The 16,246-nt window shown below is 40.6% G+C and overlaps 2 protein-coding genes across 12 annotated transcripts in view; one reads left to right on the forward strand and one right to left on the reverse strand.

The window, feature by feature from the left end:
- Nucleotides 1-9,347, forward strand: part of LOC116841384 (putative uncharacterized protein DDB_G0282129) — a 38,731-nt gene extending 29,384 nt beyond the window's left edge. For 6 of the 10 annotated variants that reach the window (XM_032809222.1, XM_032809220.1, XM_032809223.1 and 3 more), the window contains 8 exons: nucleotides 2,918-3,032; nucleotides 3,162-3,293; nucleotides 3,574-3,597; nucleotides 3,931-3,966; nucleotides 4,083-4,262; nucleotides 4,419-4,538; nucleotides 4,658-4,731; nucleotides 6,181-9,347. In XM_032809222.1, coding sequence (XP_032665113.1) covers nucleotides 2,918-3,032; nucleotides 3,162-3,293; nucleotides 3,574-3,597; nucleotides 3,931-3,966; nucleotides 4,083-4,262; nucleotides 4,419-4,538; nucleotides 4,658-4,731; nucleotides 6,181-6,478 — 979 coding nt within the window. In that variant the 3' untranslated portion in view covers nucleotides 6,479-9,347. Of the gene's footprint in view, nucleotides 1-2,917; nucleotides 3,033-3,161; nucleotides 3,294-3,573; nucleotides 3,598-3,930; nucleotides 3,967-4,082; nucleotides 4,263-4,418; nucleotides 4,539-4,657; nucleotides 4,732-5,017; nucleotides 5,074-5,957; nucleotides 5,967-6,180 lie in introns of all 10 variants that reach the window. The other 4 variants (XM_032809228.1, XM_032809230.1, XM_032809229.1 and 1 more) reach the window with 4 other exon arrangements.
- An 871-nt stretch (nucleotides 9,348-10,218) lies between these two features.
- On the reverse strand, nucleotides 10,219-14,787 carry LOC116841387. 2 transcript variants are annotated; one of them, XM_032809237.1, is made up of 9 exons: nucleotides 14,689-14,787; nucleotides 14,146-14,470; nucleotides 13,829-14,060; nucleotides 13,629-13,726; nucleotides 13,376-13,567; nucleotides 13,165-13,292; nucleotides 12,479-12,683; nucleotides 12,118-12,398; nucleotides 10,219-12,027 (listed from the first exon to the last, which is right to left on the reverse strand). In XM_032809237.1, the coding sequence occupies exons 2-9, from the start codon at nucleotides 14,380-14,382 to the stop codon at nucleotides 11,835-11,837; spliced, it is 1,566 nt and encodes a 521-aa protein (XP_032665128.1). In that variant the 5' UTR covers nucleotides 14,383-14,470; nucleotides 14,689-14,787; the 3' UTR covers nucleotides 10,219-11,834. The 2 variants fall into 2 exon arrangements, with proteins under 2 accessions (XP_032665128.1, XP_032665126.1); XM_032809235.1 differs by having other exon boundaries at nucleotides 14,605-14,772.
- Between the last annotated feature and the right edge of the window lie 1,459 nt (nucleotides 14,788-16,246).

A 16,246-nucleotide genomic window follows, 5' to 3' on the forward strand; every position in this document is an offset into this window, starting at 1 on the left:
GGGGGGGGGGGGGGGGAGGGGGAGAGAGAGCGCGCTTTAATTTGGTCGCGCTGGACGTTCGCGATTTTTGACGCAGGTAAAAGACAAGCGAACCAATCGACCTGATTCTCTCCCGCTTTCGCGTGTCCTGCGATGGCTATTTTCGGTCGCTTCGTGTCCCACGAGCACGTCATCCTCTGTGTCACATTTCGACGTAACGGACGTAACGTATTGCCGGGTGACGCGAACGCTCGTATATTTAGCGTTGACATTAAAAATCGCGTGCTGCGATTAATCGCGCGGGTTCTCGCCGAGACACGGAGCCCCGAGATTCTCCACGGTTAGATCGTTCGGCTCTGTCCGCATTAAATCGATGAAATTAACGTGAACTCGCTCACGCGATGCGCCGCTTCGGGAATATCAAAATTGTGCCGCGCTCGCCGTCGGCCATACAGAAAAGCTATGCTCCAATTAATTCGGTTTACAACAGTACGGTCTAATTTTGTGTGGAATCGATAGACGGCGATGGAGCAATTAAACGACACACATCGCGATTCCCTTCGACGAGCGTGAGCAAGGGAAAGAGAGAAGACGCTGACAGTGATTTCTTTTATTCCGGCAACGCGCGAACGAGCGAGCGAAGAGATACACACGGTAATTGTTCCGAAGGAAACTTCAATGAGGTAACTTTCACCCGCGGTGGAGTGACTCAACCTTTTCGAGTCTTCGTTTCAGATTGTTATGAAAATGAAGTGGAAAGAGCGGTGGTGAGGAGCGCGGCGGCGCTAATGAGCAAATTACAAGAGGCGCGACGACGACAGGATTAAAAGGGACGGAGTTGCGCTCGGTTACGTTAAAGAGAATAAATTGCCGGACGGACGTTAAAGCGCTAAGTAGCGGAGACCGGGTCGAGTCGGTCCAAGAGTCATGTAGCCAGTGTTGGCTATGCGTTTTTGCTTATCTGTTCATTGTGAGAGCAACATTGTGGCAAGGTGATTGCAAAACGTTCCTCTCAGAACATAGAAAAAGTACCCATGTCCTGAAAGGAACGATCCCTTTTGCGTACACGACAAATATATGAATCAGATAACATGACTCTGGGACCGATTTGACTCGGTTTTCTCTCATCAGTGTGTCGGGCGAATTGTCTCACCATTACGGACTGATAAAAAAACGACCTAATTACGCCGCGACCGCGAATTGAACAAGCCCGCGGCTTCATTTGCGACTTTGTCGCCATCGAGGAGAGCAAGATGTGCCGCGCGACACCCCGCCGTGCGAGCGAATCACACGCCCGACAATCGAATTTGCGCAATTCCGCGCGCGGATTGCGGACATGGATACGGCCGCAATTAGGTAATTAGACGCGCGAAACCAGCGAGCGTTTCAGGAAAGTGCAACTACATATTTACGGAATTACTCATCGCCGCGGCTCTACAGCCAACGGTTCTACGTCACTCTACCAATTCGGACGAAAAGCCCGTTCCGCCACGCTTTCCTCCTCATGGCGTCGCGATGCAGCTCGCTCTGCGCGCCGATATACGCCCGTCTGACTCTCGCCCGTTGAGTTCGCGCCCGTCCCGATCGCGTGCGTGAAACTTCCCTCGGACCGAGTCGCGTTTGTTTCCTTGTGTCGGCACTTGTTCCACAGAAATTTTAAGTATACACTGCAACTCGCACTCACATCTACTTCGCGGCATCTCGCAGATTCTTTTCGCCTACATTATTACGAAATGACGAGATTGAGGCAGGTTTGGCTTATTCTAACGCAAGAGGTCGGTTCGAACGACTCCTGAGTCGGCGTATGTCGGTGCAACAAGTTAGAGGGTAACCAAATATACTCGTTTCACTCATTGCATTGATGTATGCTAGTTGAAAAAGTTATTCGAATAGGTCTGAGGAATTAACAGCGGACGATTCGACTTTCGTCGTCGTTAAAAACGCTCGCGACGCTTCGTCGACCCCTTGAAATCCCCATTCAACTCCCTCAGAAGTTTTAACTGCCTGACCACGCGTGAATTTCAAAGTTTGACGTCCCAAGTGGTGAAACTTCTTCGTCCTCTTCGTCGGTGAAACCTGGAATCGCGAAATTACGGGCTGATGAACAGCGAAGACGAGCTCCCGAGAGACTGACGCGTGACTGTTGGGGCAATTAGCCTGGCGGGGGATGGCTTCCTCGTCGCTCGAGAGCTCGAAGGGCGCCAGGAGGCGCACCACCGGCCTGCCGGCGCGCACCCGCGGCGCGCCAGCGAGCCCGGAGAACGGCGGGACCGTCGGCGAGGATGGACGCGACTCCGGTCTCTCCTCCGAGAGCTCGACACCCACGAACGGATCGCCACCGCCGCGGCAGCCGAAGCCGCCGAGCAGCGGCCACCAAATCTCCGGTGGCGTCGTCGCCAGCGCGGCAACCGCCGCTCTTCGCGCCAAGAATAGTTCCGGAAGGTAGAGTGCCTCTTCGGGATGCGCTCTCGCGGAGATATTTCCGAGTCACTTAGGAGAGAAGAGAGTCAAGGGAAGGGAGATTAGTCGAGAGAGAATCCTCGTGTATCGCCTCTCTTCTCTCCTCTCCTCTCATTCTTCTCTCCCCTTTGTATCGCGCGGTGGCGTGACCGCGATGAGTGGCGCGATAACGTGCGAATGTGCGACTTCCTGAGTGTTGAATACTTTCAGCCGCGCTCTCGTGGAGGCTTTCACTATTTATGACAGGTGCAATAGTAATTCGCCTCTCGCTACCTTGCGGTTCTCGCGACGCCGCATTTGATGAATCATTAATGTCCCGTTCGCTTCGACGTCTCCTTCCGCTCCCTCGAAAGCGCTCCCTCCTGCGCCCTCGGATTTCTGTCCCCTGAGGTCGATCCTGAGCTTCCTATCGAGTCAATTGCCAGCGACACGCTGAAAGTGACTCGCCGTGAGTAATCGGACGACTTTTTTGTTTCAGAATCGCCAGCGACAGGATGAGGTTCCTGCGCAACCGATCCGGAACGGAGTCGCCGCGCTCGTTGGACAGCATGCGCAATCGTCAAGTTTCTAGTCCTTTGAGGAGAACGGGAGACGTAAGTCCTTGCTTTTATCGCGCTAATGCGCTCTTCCCGCCCTCTGGCCTCCGATTTCTCCAAAGTCTCGTTCAGTAGTTACCCGACACGCTATCGAAAGCGGGGATCACGATATCTTTCTGTTTGTAGCTGCAATCCCCGTGTCTGGATTCCGGTGACGAAGCGAGCCTGAAGATAGACCGCGCAACGTATCAGCACATGTTCCAGGACATCGTCTCTCTGAAGACGATGCTGCTGAAACTCAAACGAGTTCTTCAGGAGGTACGACGCTGCGCAACCTGCTCGTCCGTGTGTCGTTCTTCGAGATCTCTGCACGTCGCTTTCATGTCTCGTATTAATGTGCTTTGCGCGCTGTATTTCTCTTTTTTTTTTTTCTGTTTTTTTATTCACGCCGGTCGACTCGTGCTGCGCGAGTGTCGTCCGACCATGAACGGCACATTTTTTATCTCTTTATACACTGCGCCGCATTTTTGCCCTTTTTATTAACACGACTTTTTTACTTTTCATTTTGTCGTCGTCCTTCCTGATTTTGCGTCTCAAGTCAGGAGAGAACGATTTGACGAGGGTACGTTGCATTGATTTTTTCTTTCTGTTATATTTTTCGCCACTGATGTTGTATCACCTCACTCGCATGCGTGTGTGTGTGCAAACATAATGGACATCATTCATTATAAACCATGGGATCGAGTAAAAGTAACGCGCGCAATCATCTACTAATTTAATATAATTGCATAAAATGATGTAACGAGTAACGTTTGCAAGCGCAAATTATGGCCGAGCTCTGTTGCGGTTTATAACACTAATATTTTACTCCTTCCCAGTGATTTTTACGAATTACATAAGTCATAGACGATAGAACTCGATGTGCAAATTGCTGATGTTCGATTTTGCTTTTTAGGCAGACACTCTCAACCCATTCGATAATTCTGTGAAGGTTCGTATTCTTATCATCTTTGAAAGAGAAATATGGAGTAATGCGCACAATAATTTTACTTCAACTCTTAAAATATTAAGAAGGTCGATGCACACTAGAGTACGTCCAAATTGCAGAATGGCCTCTTCTGTAGCCTGAACCTGAATCTGAACGAGAGTGGTGAAACTATCGACGTGAGCACGTCACCGGGTAGCGGTGGCAGCAGTATCGCGGACGAATTAGCGGATCTGAGAAGACAAGTGATCTTTCTTCAGGGTCAAGTGGAGGACCGGGATCGCACCATACAACAGCTTCAGGTAAATAATCGCGACGTGAGAACTGACCGCTCCTTTGCACGTGGAAGAGGAAGAAGGCAACTCCCCGATCGACGATCATCCTCGAAGCAGCCGTCATATATTCGTGCGAAGATGCGAGTCGCGCAAGTGTAATAATCGTGGATCGTCTCTTCGCAGGTTCAATGTTCGAAGCTGCAAGGACCTACGAACGGCGACGCGCAAAATTGCATCGTAGTAACGCGCAACAACAACACGCTCTGCGTAGACACGTGTAACGCCGCCACGCAAACGGAGAAGGTATGCTCACCGTCACGCGATTAGTTCGTTGCGCTCATCTCGTGTCTTATCTCGTTATTGTTCGTATATGATACGTCGTTCATAGTAAAAGAACACGCTTTACTTTCTTGCAATCGCAGATACGTCCAGTATCGGCGGGGCCCTCGCTCCTACAGTCACTCCCACAGGATGGAAGCATGGGGCCTCTCGTCAGGTGAGATTTAACTTATCCATCTATTCAATCGACTCTGATCCTGACTAAATTCTCATTATATACTTAATCTTCATTCCGAAATCTAGAATACTTTCCTTTGAAGACAATCGATTACCGATTATTCAATCGTGTACCGCCGTGTCGATCATATTTTGTCGTCTTTACGAGTGAAAATTACATTGACATAAATTATGTTTACGCCACTGAACGGTCGCACTTTGAATATTACATTTATCTCTTTATCACAAATGTATGTTATAAATAATATGTCGTTTCTGCTGTTCTGGTCGCACCCTTTACTCGGCTGATTCTACGCAAACAAACAGCTTCAGAATCGGGAAGGTAGAGTCCATCAATTTGTGTGACATAGTGTTGGGATGTGTATTGCTTTGTGCGATTAATATCTTCGTATTCGTACATCTCTTTTATACTCGTAACGTTAGTCTGAGCATGATATATTAACACCTATGTTCGTTTTGCATGGTTCCAAGTATCGCAATTTCCGATATTTAGCTATTCGACCAGATTTCTTACTTCTTAGGAAAAGTCCTCAATCTTACTCGTTTGAATTTGGTTTTTTATATATTGAAAAACATTTTAATTGTTCTCTGCTGAAAAAAAAAGGAACAGATCTTTCATTGATTTTCTTGCATCCTCTGACCTCCAATAAATATGCATTGAATGAACAGCATGTGCAGAATGAAACGTTGGAGATAATCTGCACACATATTGTATATATACGTGTGATACTTTGTACATATCTTATATATAAGCAAATTATTTTGTATATATCGTAAGTAAATTATTTTAGCGTCGCCGCGTTCAATTGGTCGAATAGCACTGATATTCTGATCTTACAGTTTTTGTGTTCATATTATTTCTTGTATTCATCTACGTCTGACGTTTAATAAGAGTCCTGTCTTCACTTTCGGAGACAAGATAATTAAGTAATCGCATTTTACGCGATCTCACAAGGTCTAATCGTTCGTTGTAAGAGTCCGTACGAATTTTGAAGACATCCTCGATTATTCTGATGCAGTGTAGATGGCTCTTGCTTTATCGTCTATTTATAAAATACGACGCTTCCAGCATGTAGCAATAATACAATGCGTTTACGTCTTAAGTCTGTCGAAATAATTATACCTAAAGACGTTTCCCTAAAAACAAATCTTTTGCGATAATATACTCGATTTACACTACGTAATGTTTCATGCTGCTTTGAATAGCCTTGTGCGGTAAGTGAAATTTTATGTATAAAACAAATCGTCTCATAACTCAAAAGAAGACAAAATTTTTGTAATTAACATAGCAATGTCTGATTCGATTATTAGTGACTGCGCCTTGAAAGATATTATATTTTCGCGAGTTATTCGCCGAAATAAAAAATCGCGAATAGTACATTTTCCATCTCCGCGCGTCATTTTCTCATTGATAACTTTTCCGTTTTAGCTGGAGTGACTCGTGGGACCGTCAGCGACCCTCGCTGCTCACTGAGCTTAACTCCGCTGGAAGCCATCGCAAGCCAACTGAACGTTTACCTCATACATTAAAACTTCGTCAAGAACAGACGTCACGTCGCAACAACATGCACGCGAGAAGACACTCGTCGGAGAGTGTGCCCAATTCGCTGAAATCAAAGGACTGTGCTAAACTATGTGACCCAAATGACGCGGAGCAAGGTGACGTCAAGGTAGAAGGAAATACGATCAAGTCCCTTATTCCGACGTCCAGGAAGCTACGGCTTTAACGACGGAACTCGGCTACATTAATATTCTCTGTATAGCAACATTTCTCACGTTCCAGACGTTCGAATCTTCGAAAAAGAGAGATCTCTTCTCTGCGAGGAGAATTCATCGCGGGCGAATTGCCCGGTCCGCTTGTAAGCGCTATGACACTTTTTCCGGCAAATCTTGTCACGATCGAAAATGTGAAAATTATTTTAACGAGTTGCAACTTGCAACTATTACTTGATATTCGTTGAATATATATCCGATTGTTGCAGCAACCGTCGGATAGATTCGGTTTCGAGGGCTTCGACCGATTCGGACGTCCGTACACAAAGCGATCTCTCGTTTCGTCTATTTCTCGCTCGTATTTAGTTTTGTTTGTGTTCTACAAAGTTCACGTTCCTCGTGGCGCGTAGCGGGAACGTTACGCGCTCGTCTGATATAATTTGCCGTGTACTTATGCGACATCGCGGAGAATATCGCGCGAAGTCATCTATTCCTGAACGGATATTTCGGGCGACGGCGTAATTCGTCGCGCCGCTGCGAGTATACTCTTCGTTAATATTAACGTTCAAGTTGACTTCCTCGTCCAAACGTGATCTCAAGCGCAAGAATTGAAAAACGATATATGACATTGCAAAAGTTACAGTGTAATTTATTTGTCCGGCAAATTGGTTCCACGTCGGAAACGTGGACGGAAATCGAGGTTTTCCATTGCGCTTTAATTGAAATCGAATTTTTAATTGCAGATATTTATTTACGCGAAAAAATTTTTGTAGTATAATTTATTGTAAATACAAGTCCAAAAGTGTGTTGATTTTAGTATAATGTACGATTGCAATCATGGAGAATAAGCGATATTTCGGTGAGGAAAATTTTTCTTAAATATGTGTGTATATATATATATATATTCTCTTCATATATATATATACATATATATGTATATATTTATTTTTTTTCGTTAGACACATATTTTAACGTATTTTAACGTTTCGCAATTTGTGTTTTGTTCATTTTTGTTTCGACAATTTGTACTATACGTATTGAAATCTGCTTTTCGAGGAGAGAAGTTTTCTAAATACACGTTACTTGTTATCGCAGATTCATCGATTACATTTTCTCTGATTGTTTATGTTGCTCACTGTGATCAATCCAAGAAGCAATTCGACTTGACTCATTTAATTATCGTTTATAATATATAAGGACACGTTCGTGTTGTAATTCGTTCGTCCGCGTTTACTTAAATACCAAGGAGTGCATTTAAGTAATTCCGGCTGCAAGCAAGCTGCAGCTGTGCGGCTTCGGTTCGTACATATGTCTCACGACCAGCAGAAAGAAGGAGTGTGTACGATCGTAAATTAGTGAAGTCAGGGTACTATGTAAATTCCATACGTCATTTTAATTTATTGCGTGCAGTATATGCTTGGTGCTAGTGAGTTCGCATTCTGTTGTATGATATTTAGGCTCTCCTGCCTTCCGCGAAGCATTCCTCTATTTGCATTTATTTCATGCACTCCAATAGCGCTAGTAGCGTCAAAGCGGTACGCGAAAACGTGATCAAGTACATTTTCACGTGAAATTTCTACGCTCAGATCGGGACGAATCTGAAAAAAAAAAAGAAAGAAAAATAGCCCGTCCAGACTAAAGAAAGTGTGTGTTTAGCGGTTTATTTTATATTTTCTTGTCCTCTCCACAGGACGCGACAATAATTATTCTTACAGTCCAAAAGGAGTATAAAGGGGACTTTGCGTTTTCTTTCTATTACTTTCTGTGTCATAGAACGATGGGTAAAGAATAACGATTTTTAATATGCACTTGTAACGTATGTAAAATAAATGCTAATGCATTTTCCATGCAAACGAACGCATATTTATCCTAAGTAGAGGTGCCAGCTGTTATATCAACCGTGACAAATTGACAGTAGATTCAGTCGAAATATCGCGGCAAATTTGGCACCATTGTCGTTAAGTTGTTTGTGTTCTATCGGCGCAGCCTGCTGACATAACCGGACAACAGTTTAACGGCAGAAACCGAGGAGTGTCGAGCAGTGTGTATTTGATTTAAATGCATTCAGGCTGGATTGTGAAACGGCAAATATTACTCGGCTATGGTCGCCAATCTGCTGTTGTAATCTGTTAACAAATCCTGTTATATTTTCGCAAGTGAGAGCTGCCGGCAAAATTTGTAGCGGACTCTTTGCAAAATCTGTCTCAATAGATACTTAGCTGTTCGGATATAAATGTATTAGTGGTTATTAAATACAATGCATTTTTGCAAATACGTATTCGAAATCGTTATTTGTTATTCGCGAATTTCTTGTCCCACACTAGCGTGATGATATAGATTGATAATGCGTGTAACACATACTAATTTGGAGTGAATGGTAACGGAATGCGACGGATGTCAGGAGAGAAACTAGATATTATATGATTATTGTATATTCATTTGTCTATACTCTAATTTATGCGGTGATAGTATGAGAAAATTAAAACAGTGAGAGAATGAAAGAATAAGAGAGAAGATGGAGAGAGAAAGTGATAGAGTGAGAATCTCGTTAATTTTTTAAGAAATATATAATAAAAATGTGGACTAGGGAAATATTAGTTTTAGCAGAGAGCTACACAAGATGCAGTCGAATATTTAATGGACTGTGTTGAGCAATTAAAAATCCGCTTATTATCAATAACGAACACGAAATCGATAGATCTGATGATAATAAAAACTTACAGTGACAGTCTCATCATTATTATCGACTATTGATGTTAATCATCACGGCTGTCGACTGTCACCTTTTTCCAGTGAAAAAAATCGATCGAATCTACATTCTTGTCGTATCGTGTTAAAAATTATGGCAAATAAAGAGCATGTGTAACATAGCGATTACACTCATTCATTCTCTATAAATTATTATATATGCGTGTATGTGTGTGTGTATGTATGTATGTATGTGTGTGTATGTGCGTGTGCGTGTGTGTAAATATACGGGATTCGTTCGATCGTAATTTACTAATCGTTAACAGACCCGTCTACTCTCAAGGATTCTCGTTTAACAACGATGAGAAATTATCAAAAATATTTTACTCTATACTTTATTGTCTGATACGACAAATCATAGTGCAAAATATAACACGCGCCGATATCTGTCTCTGTTTACGCTACTCTAAGCCATAGTAATGATAGTGGACTAATTAGATGAATCGACGAGTGATTAACTTAAAAAAAAACGTCTATAGTCATGGTGCACAAGCTCGTGTTTGTTAGGACTATTCGCTCTACTATTCGATTCGGTTGTGCATTACGTAAAATTAGCCTACCTAGTCCCACGAGTGCGGCAATAAAAGCAACTTCATTTATCCATAGCGTTCTCATTCTCACCCAGTTTCAGTATACAGAGTGTAAGAAAAAGGGTTCAAAATTACAGGGTTGTATTCGTTATACTGAGTAGAAGATATTTAGTAAATATAAGCCGAGAAATGGATTAAGCTCCGTGCATTTTCGTTCACCGCATGTGATTAATGTAAGCACACAAGCAAAATTTGCGTTACCAAAACCGAATAACACTTGTAATTCTGAAAGGATTGACTTTTCAACGTATGTTTACTAAATATTTTTTACTTAATGAATACTATCTTATATCTTGTAAATCTTAAGGCTCTCCCCTGGCAGTGCTTCGAAAGATTTACTCGCGCACGTGCATTGAGCAAACATTGTTGTACCCTCAGTGCCGAGAAAAGAAAGTTTCTGTGAAAGAAACAGAATGCTCTGTTCATAAGTAAACATTTTATTTTATGATTTTTTCGCATATTAAGATAATACGAGCCGTACAGACAACTTTCTCATCGTCTTCATGCGATGCCAAGCAATCTTTAAAAATATCCATATTTAACTACGCATGATGGGATCTTTTACTATTAAATTTTTTTTCTTTTTGTCGATGCCACTTGATGTTGAAAGCCGTTAGTAGTCCATCTTTCTTTATCGCACTTTTTCATTAAATAAAAACTTAATATTATAATTGCACTTTTTATCACAGTTAATTTATTTACGACATATTACTAATCTAACTTAGCCACTCGCGGAAGGAAGCAGCAACGGAGAGACGGCTGGATATTTTACGTAGGCCTTCTATGAACCTTCTTAAGGATGTTCGATTTCAAATCGATTTTTCAGAAAATCGATTTTCTCGTAATAAAAATCAATTATTTTTAATCGATTATTATCAATTCGATTTTTACGTAAATCTTTTGAAAGATAATCGATTTTCAATTCGTCATATATAAAAGCTCTATGGCTGGTATTTATAGTCGGATCTTAATTTAAGATCATTTTAAATTCATCTTTAGATACTGTATAGCTTATTTCATTGGCTACGAAGTATCTGAAGATACTTAAAATAGAACTTAAAATAGTCTTAAATATAAGACTCGATTATGAATATTGAACTTATTATTATGAGTTGTATATCTTGATGGAGAATCTAAGGAGTCAAGGTTTTAGAAATCTAGTATATTATAGTTTTTAAAAACACATACAGGATGTTTTTAAGGTATCTTTTAAAAATTTGTTCTACCTGGGTCTTATCACTGCGATCATATTGAATTGATGACGTCAGAAGAGAGGAAAACATGAACCGTACGAACCACGACTAAATACAAACCTTGTACACAAATTAGTGACGAAAAATCACATTTACAAGGAGGACATGTACATTATATTCATCATGTCTTTTCACAAGGACTGGATTTTTAAAGGTGTTACACAATTCAATATGTGTATCGGAGTTAAAATGAGGGAGAGAAAAAGAGTTACGAAATTAAAAAAGATCTTATTATTATGGGTATTGAAACGAAGTACTAATATTCATTTCATATTGCTTGACTAATTTGCATTATTTGGTATGCACCAACTCTCCAGAATTGCTTTGCTAACAGAAATTTTGCGTATAACTCATAGATAAAACGAATGCAGAGAATACTATTTACATACACAGTGAAATAAAACCTTAAGTTCTCTTTTAGAAACGTAATTGAGCTAAACAAAAGTTTACATCGCATAAATAAAGTAACAACCGTGAAGCTGTTTTAACAATTTCGTTAGAAGCTGCATCATCTTCTGATCGACGACATTGTTTAATACTACAATGGTTTTTCGTTCAGCTGTCAAGTGAAAGATTGTCAGCCGATAACTCGAAAGTTCGACGAGAAACGCCATAATAAACATTTATTTTCAATTTTAAATAACAAGAGGATGTATACGCTCTAAGAGCTTATACTAGCAAACATTTGTACAAAAAAGATACGGTAACGAATGAAATAATCGCACCGGTATTTGCATCTTTTCATCTCTCGCATATGTACGACGTGAGTACGATCAATCTTACAAAAAAACGTGTGCCAAATTGTAGAAGTCATGGGGTCTTTTCTCCTTGTCTTTGACCGCGAGAAGTCTACGTGACGCGACTAGAGCAAGGGTGGCTCGAAGTTCATTCCTCAGAATTTGATAGTTTGCTCGTAAGTTGACACGTCTCAAGTTGCTAGATGGAACCGGACGGCCGCCAGCGAATGCAAATCTTCAATTAAGTTTGCAATGTAACACAGAATATATTAGGAGAATTTCTAAAGATTAGCTTCACACGAATTTTTGAATTTCACACGCGTACCTTATTTCCCGTCTTGGTCCTCTCAGAATAGAATCCGGAAACGTAGTTTGTCGATCCCACGGAGTCGGCGTCCTATTGTTGAACAACGGTCTCACTTTAACGTACTTAATTTTACCTTTGATTATGATAGGCAGTGCACCGGGTTTCCTGCTCGTTTTCTTTTTCGTGCTGCTATCGTAATGAACTGGTAAATACGGCAATAACGAGTCACCATAATATTCGGTCAAGGCAGTGAGCTCCAATGAATGATTCCGCGACTTCACGAGGGTGCATATAGTCAACTGTAACGAGAGCAATAAGATAATGCACGCACGAAACTAGAATAGCGTAACACAAAGCAACATAACATATTGATACTGACAGCTATTTGGTGCCAGATAAACGATCCAGGTGAAGCGTAAAGATACAAAATGTTCTGTACGGAAAGTACATGCTCGGTCTTGTGATGGAAGAATCTGAGGGGCTGAATGCTCGCCAACAACTCCACGGCCATTATCCTTTTCTTATTGATCTCGACGCTCTCCTTTTCATCCTTCAGAAAGGCACTTTCCATTATGGGTATGTATCTGGCGATAAATATTGCAAAAATCAATCTCCTAAAATTAATCATTTGTGCTATACAGGCTGTCCCAATTTGTCTCCGCCATGTTCGTGAGAACGGATTGAGATGAACATAAAGGTCCTATATCATTTTGCGATATTCGCAGTAAGTCTCAAGATTAATTGAAGAAGATTGATGAATGATCACGGTAGATGAGCTCTAATGACGACGTGTGCCATCGTGTGCTTGTACATTACATCAAACTGAACAAAAGAATGATTTATCATTTTGCAAATAGCCACGTAGATTTTTATAGTTATTAATGAAAGAAAATTATTACATAATTGTGTACGATAATGCATAAATCTTCTTTAATTAATATCTAAAAATCTATATAGTCATTTGCAAAATGAAGGACTTTTCTGTTCAGTTTGACCTAATGTATAAGTGCAACCATTACGAATCTGGGACACCTGTATGTATATACAATTACAATGTCTCTGTACTTGTCAGCAATAGATGGCCACCGAAGCATCAGTTTGTGCGCACATTCTTTAAAGAGTACCTCCAGGTTTGGATTAATGAAACTCTGGCCTAGCAGCAACTCCAACAATAATTCAGTCAATTTATCTACCTGTGATTGGATAACAGAATAAAGTGTGTGCAAAGATTTGACGAATATTTTTTTATGTAAATGATGTTTTTGCAATCCATTACCGAAGTTAAGTGATATGGATAGATAGCTTCACTATTGCTCGCAATAGCTATGATAAGCTGACACGTTCGCGTGGAAACACGTGTGTACTGAGCATTGTTTGAAATTACTAAAGATCTGGCAATAGACATCAGTTTATCTACAACTCCCTCATCACCTAATTGTACATTTGTGGCGCAATCATTGATTAAAACCTAAAAATACAGGACAATAAACACTGTTTTCATTAAACTAAGATATTTAATTATAATATACCTGAAAAGTCTTTTGAGAGCCATTAAATAAAGTTTTCAATGCACGTTTGACATAATTGTGACGTGCTTCTGTGAGTTTCAAGTCGTATATTTCAGATTCTAGATAGGAGAAAAATAATGTTTCAGAGAGAATGCACAAATTAGGATACCATATATGAAAGATAAATATGAAATGAGTATGGAAATTTATAAAGAAAATACCTTGCAAATATGGCACATTGGTTTGAGATAGATTCAACGGTTCATTCAGTTGATGCACGAGATTGACAACGGATTCATTAGGTGTATATACTTTTGCTTCTGTATGATATTCTGGCATAAATTCTGGTGCACCAAGAACCGGATCTGCATCACATAAGCTAGTAATTACTGCGTTTACATCTGTAGATGTGAGTCGTTTTTTTTTACTATGCCTCAGTCTTGTAACACATTTCTGAAGGCAAAATAATTAACATTGTATGCATCACATATAAACATTGAAGTATGAAATATTATATAAGAATCAATTATATTCTTACATGTAGGACTTCTCTTAAGCGATAGGAAGCATCTTCAGCTAGTCTCTTCAACAAAGGATCAGGCAATGGATGCATGCCTAGTTCTTCACCGATAGCAGAGATCCATTCAGTACTGACCATAGCATATCTTCTAAAGTTATCATCATTTGTAATACTGGTGCCTGCATCTCCATTGTTATTATTGACAAATGAATTACTGTATTCAGCACTAATTTGGTTCGTCAACATCTCTTTCATGATTTATAACTTTTTTGTATCAATATGACAATTTCACTCTTCTGTGTATTTTCTTCAGGTGGCCACTTTGATGTAGTCTCACTATCAGCTGCACATTGTGTTAGAATTAAATATAAAAAAATAAAAATACATGCATTAAATTAGTGAAATCTCAGTTGCAAAATGGAGAACCATTAGAAAAAGAGAAAACACTCGAAAATTTATATTATATATGCATTGCACCTTAATCTGTGCATATACACACTAGTGAATACATAACTAGTAAATTGCAGAACTATAGTATATTAACTTAAGGCGGAAAGAAACCTGAGAGCAGCTATACTATACGTTTTGTTATCGACATATAGTACTAGACGGAGCATTAAATCGACGGTGCCGAAATCGTATTAACAGACGTAGAAAGAGACAAGACGATATGTGGGTAGGAGCGGTTTATAGAGCAACGGGGCCATGAGGCATTTACAATTCTATTATTTTAATTAATTTTTTTCATAACAGTAAGGATATAAGATATAAGGTAAAGATGAAATATAAAAATGTTTATAAAATAAATAAGAAATTTGTAATATATATGTATTACACGTAAATGTAATCATATGTAGTAACTCATATGCAATAACGTATGTTCCCAACTTTTAAGGATACGATACTGTTCCCTTTCTCCTTAAACAAAATTCAACCAATGAACATAGAATAGAAAGAGAGATCCGTGTCCACACATCTAGCTTTTTCTTTCTAGGTCTCTCAACACGAAAGATCAAAGAAGCTTGTCGAATGCTCCGTCCAGTACTATATGTCGATGGTCTAATGCAGGATTCACACTGCGTCCGATGTCCGACATACGACGTCCGATATCCAATAAAAGAATAGCTTTCCAAAGGAGAATTGAATTCTATATTAGAAAGCTGTTCTCCTATTGGATATTGGATGTCGTACGTCGGACATCGGACGCGATGTGAATCCTACAAAAAGCCCGTTCTACATCGTATGACGGATTCGGATGTCGGAACGCAATCAATGGTCCAATCAGGAAAACTCGTCTCGAAAAACAAATCCTCTGATTGGCTCATCGACTGCGTTTTGACGTCCGACAGTGACATACGACGTATTGTAGAACCAGCCTTAAGCTGGCCACACACACTTTTCTTAATAGTAACCGTAAAGGCCAAATCACACTAGCGATTGGCGATTGACGATTGACAATTAAAGATTAGATTTTAACGAATCAACAAGCTTCAGCCTTGGCTTGCTTTGTTCCAATTGGTCAAGTTCCAATCTTCAATCGTCAATCATCTATCGCCAATAGTTAGTGTGATTTGGCCTTAAGACGTAACGTAAAAATTGACCAATTGCGATGAAGTATTCATAAAATGGCGACCTTACAATTCGACGATTCTCAACATGATTGGTCAGTTCTTACGTTACGTTTTACGGTTACTGTTACGAAAAGGTGTGTGGCCTTCAGCTTAAGGGCCTTCACACCCAAATGACATAACAGTAACGTAAAACGTATCGTAAGAATTGACTAATTACGATCGAGTATTCATCAAAATGACGACCTTTACGGTTCGACGATTTTCAACATAATTGGTCAATTCTTACGGTACGTCTTACGTTATTGTTGTGTCAATTTGTGTGTAACCCTAAGGCGTATTCTACAATACGTCGTATGTCGCTGTGGTATGTTGGAGTGCAGCCGATAGGCCAATCAGAAGATTTGTTTTTCGAGACGAGCTCTTTTCATTGGACCATCGACTGCATTTCAATGTCTGACAGCGACATATGACATATTGTAGAACCGGCCTTACGGATACCTATATGACGACTCGATTCCCTTTCTGTTTGCAGATACGGATATGTTTAC

The sequence above is a fragment of the Odontomachus brunneus genome, unplaced genomic scaffold (genome assembly GCF_010583005.1).
Source record: "Odontomachus brunneus isolate Ranch 3 - 2012 unplaced genomic scaffold, Obru_v1 Obru_scaffold_015, whole genome shotgun sequence".
Lineage (NCBI taxonomy): Eukaryota > Metazoa > Arthropoda > Insecta > Hymenoptera > Formicidae > Odontomachus > Odontomachus brunneus.

Coding starts and splice junctions, on each gene's coding strand:
- LOC116841387 (XM_032809237.1), bottom strand. CDS start 14,382: ATGAAAGAGATGTTGACGAACCAAATTAGTGCTGAATACAGTAATTCA. Junction 13,293..13,375: donor ATCCATATCACTTAACTTCG/GTAATGGATTGC, acceptor ATCCAATCACAG/GTAGATAAATTGACTGAATT. Junction 12,028..12,117: donor GGACCAAGACGGGAAATAAG/GTACGCGTGTGA, acceptor ACTTAATTGAAG/ATTTGCATTCGCTGGCGGCC.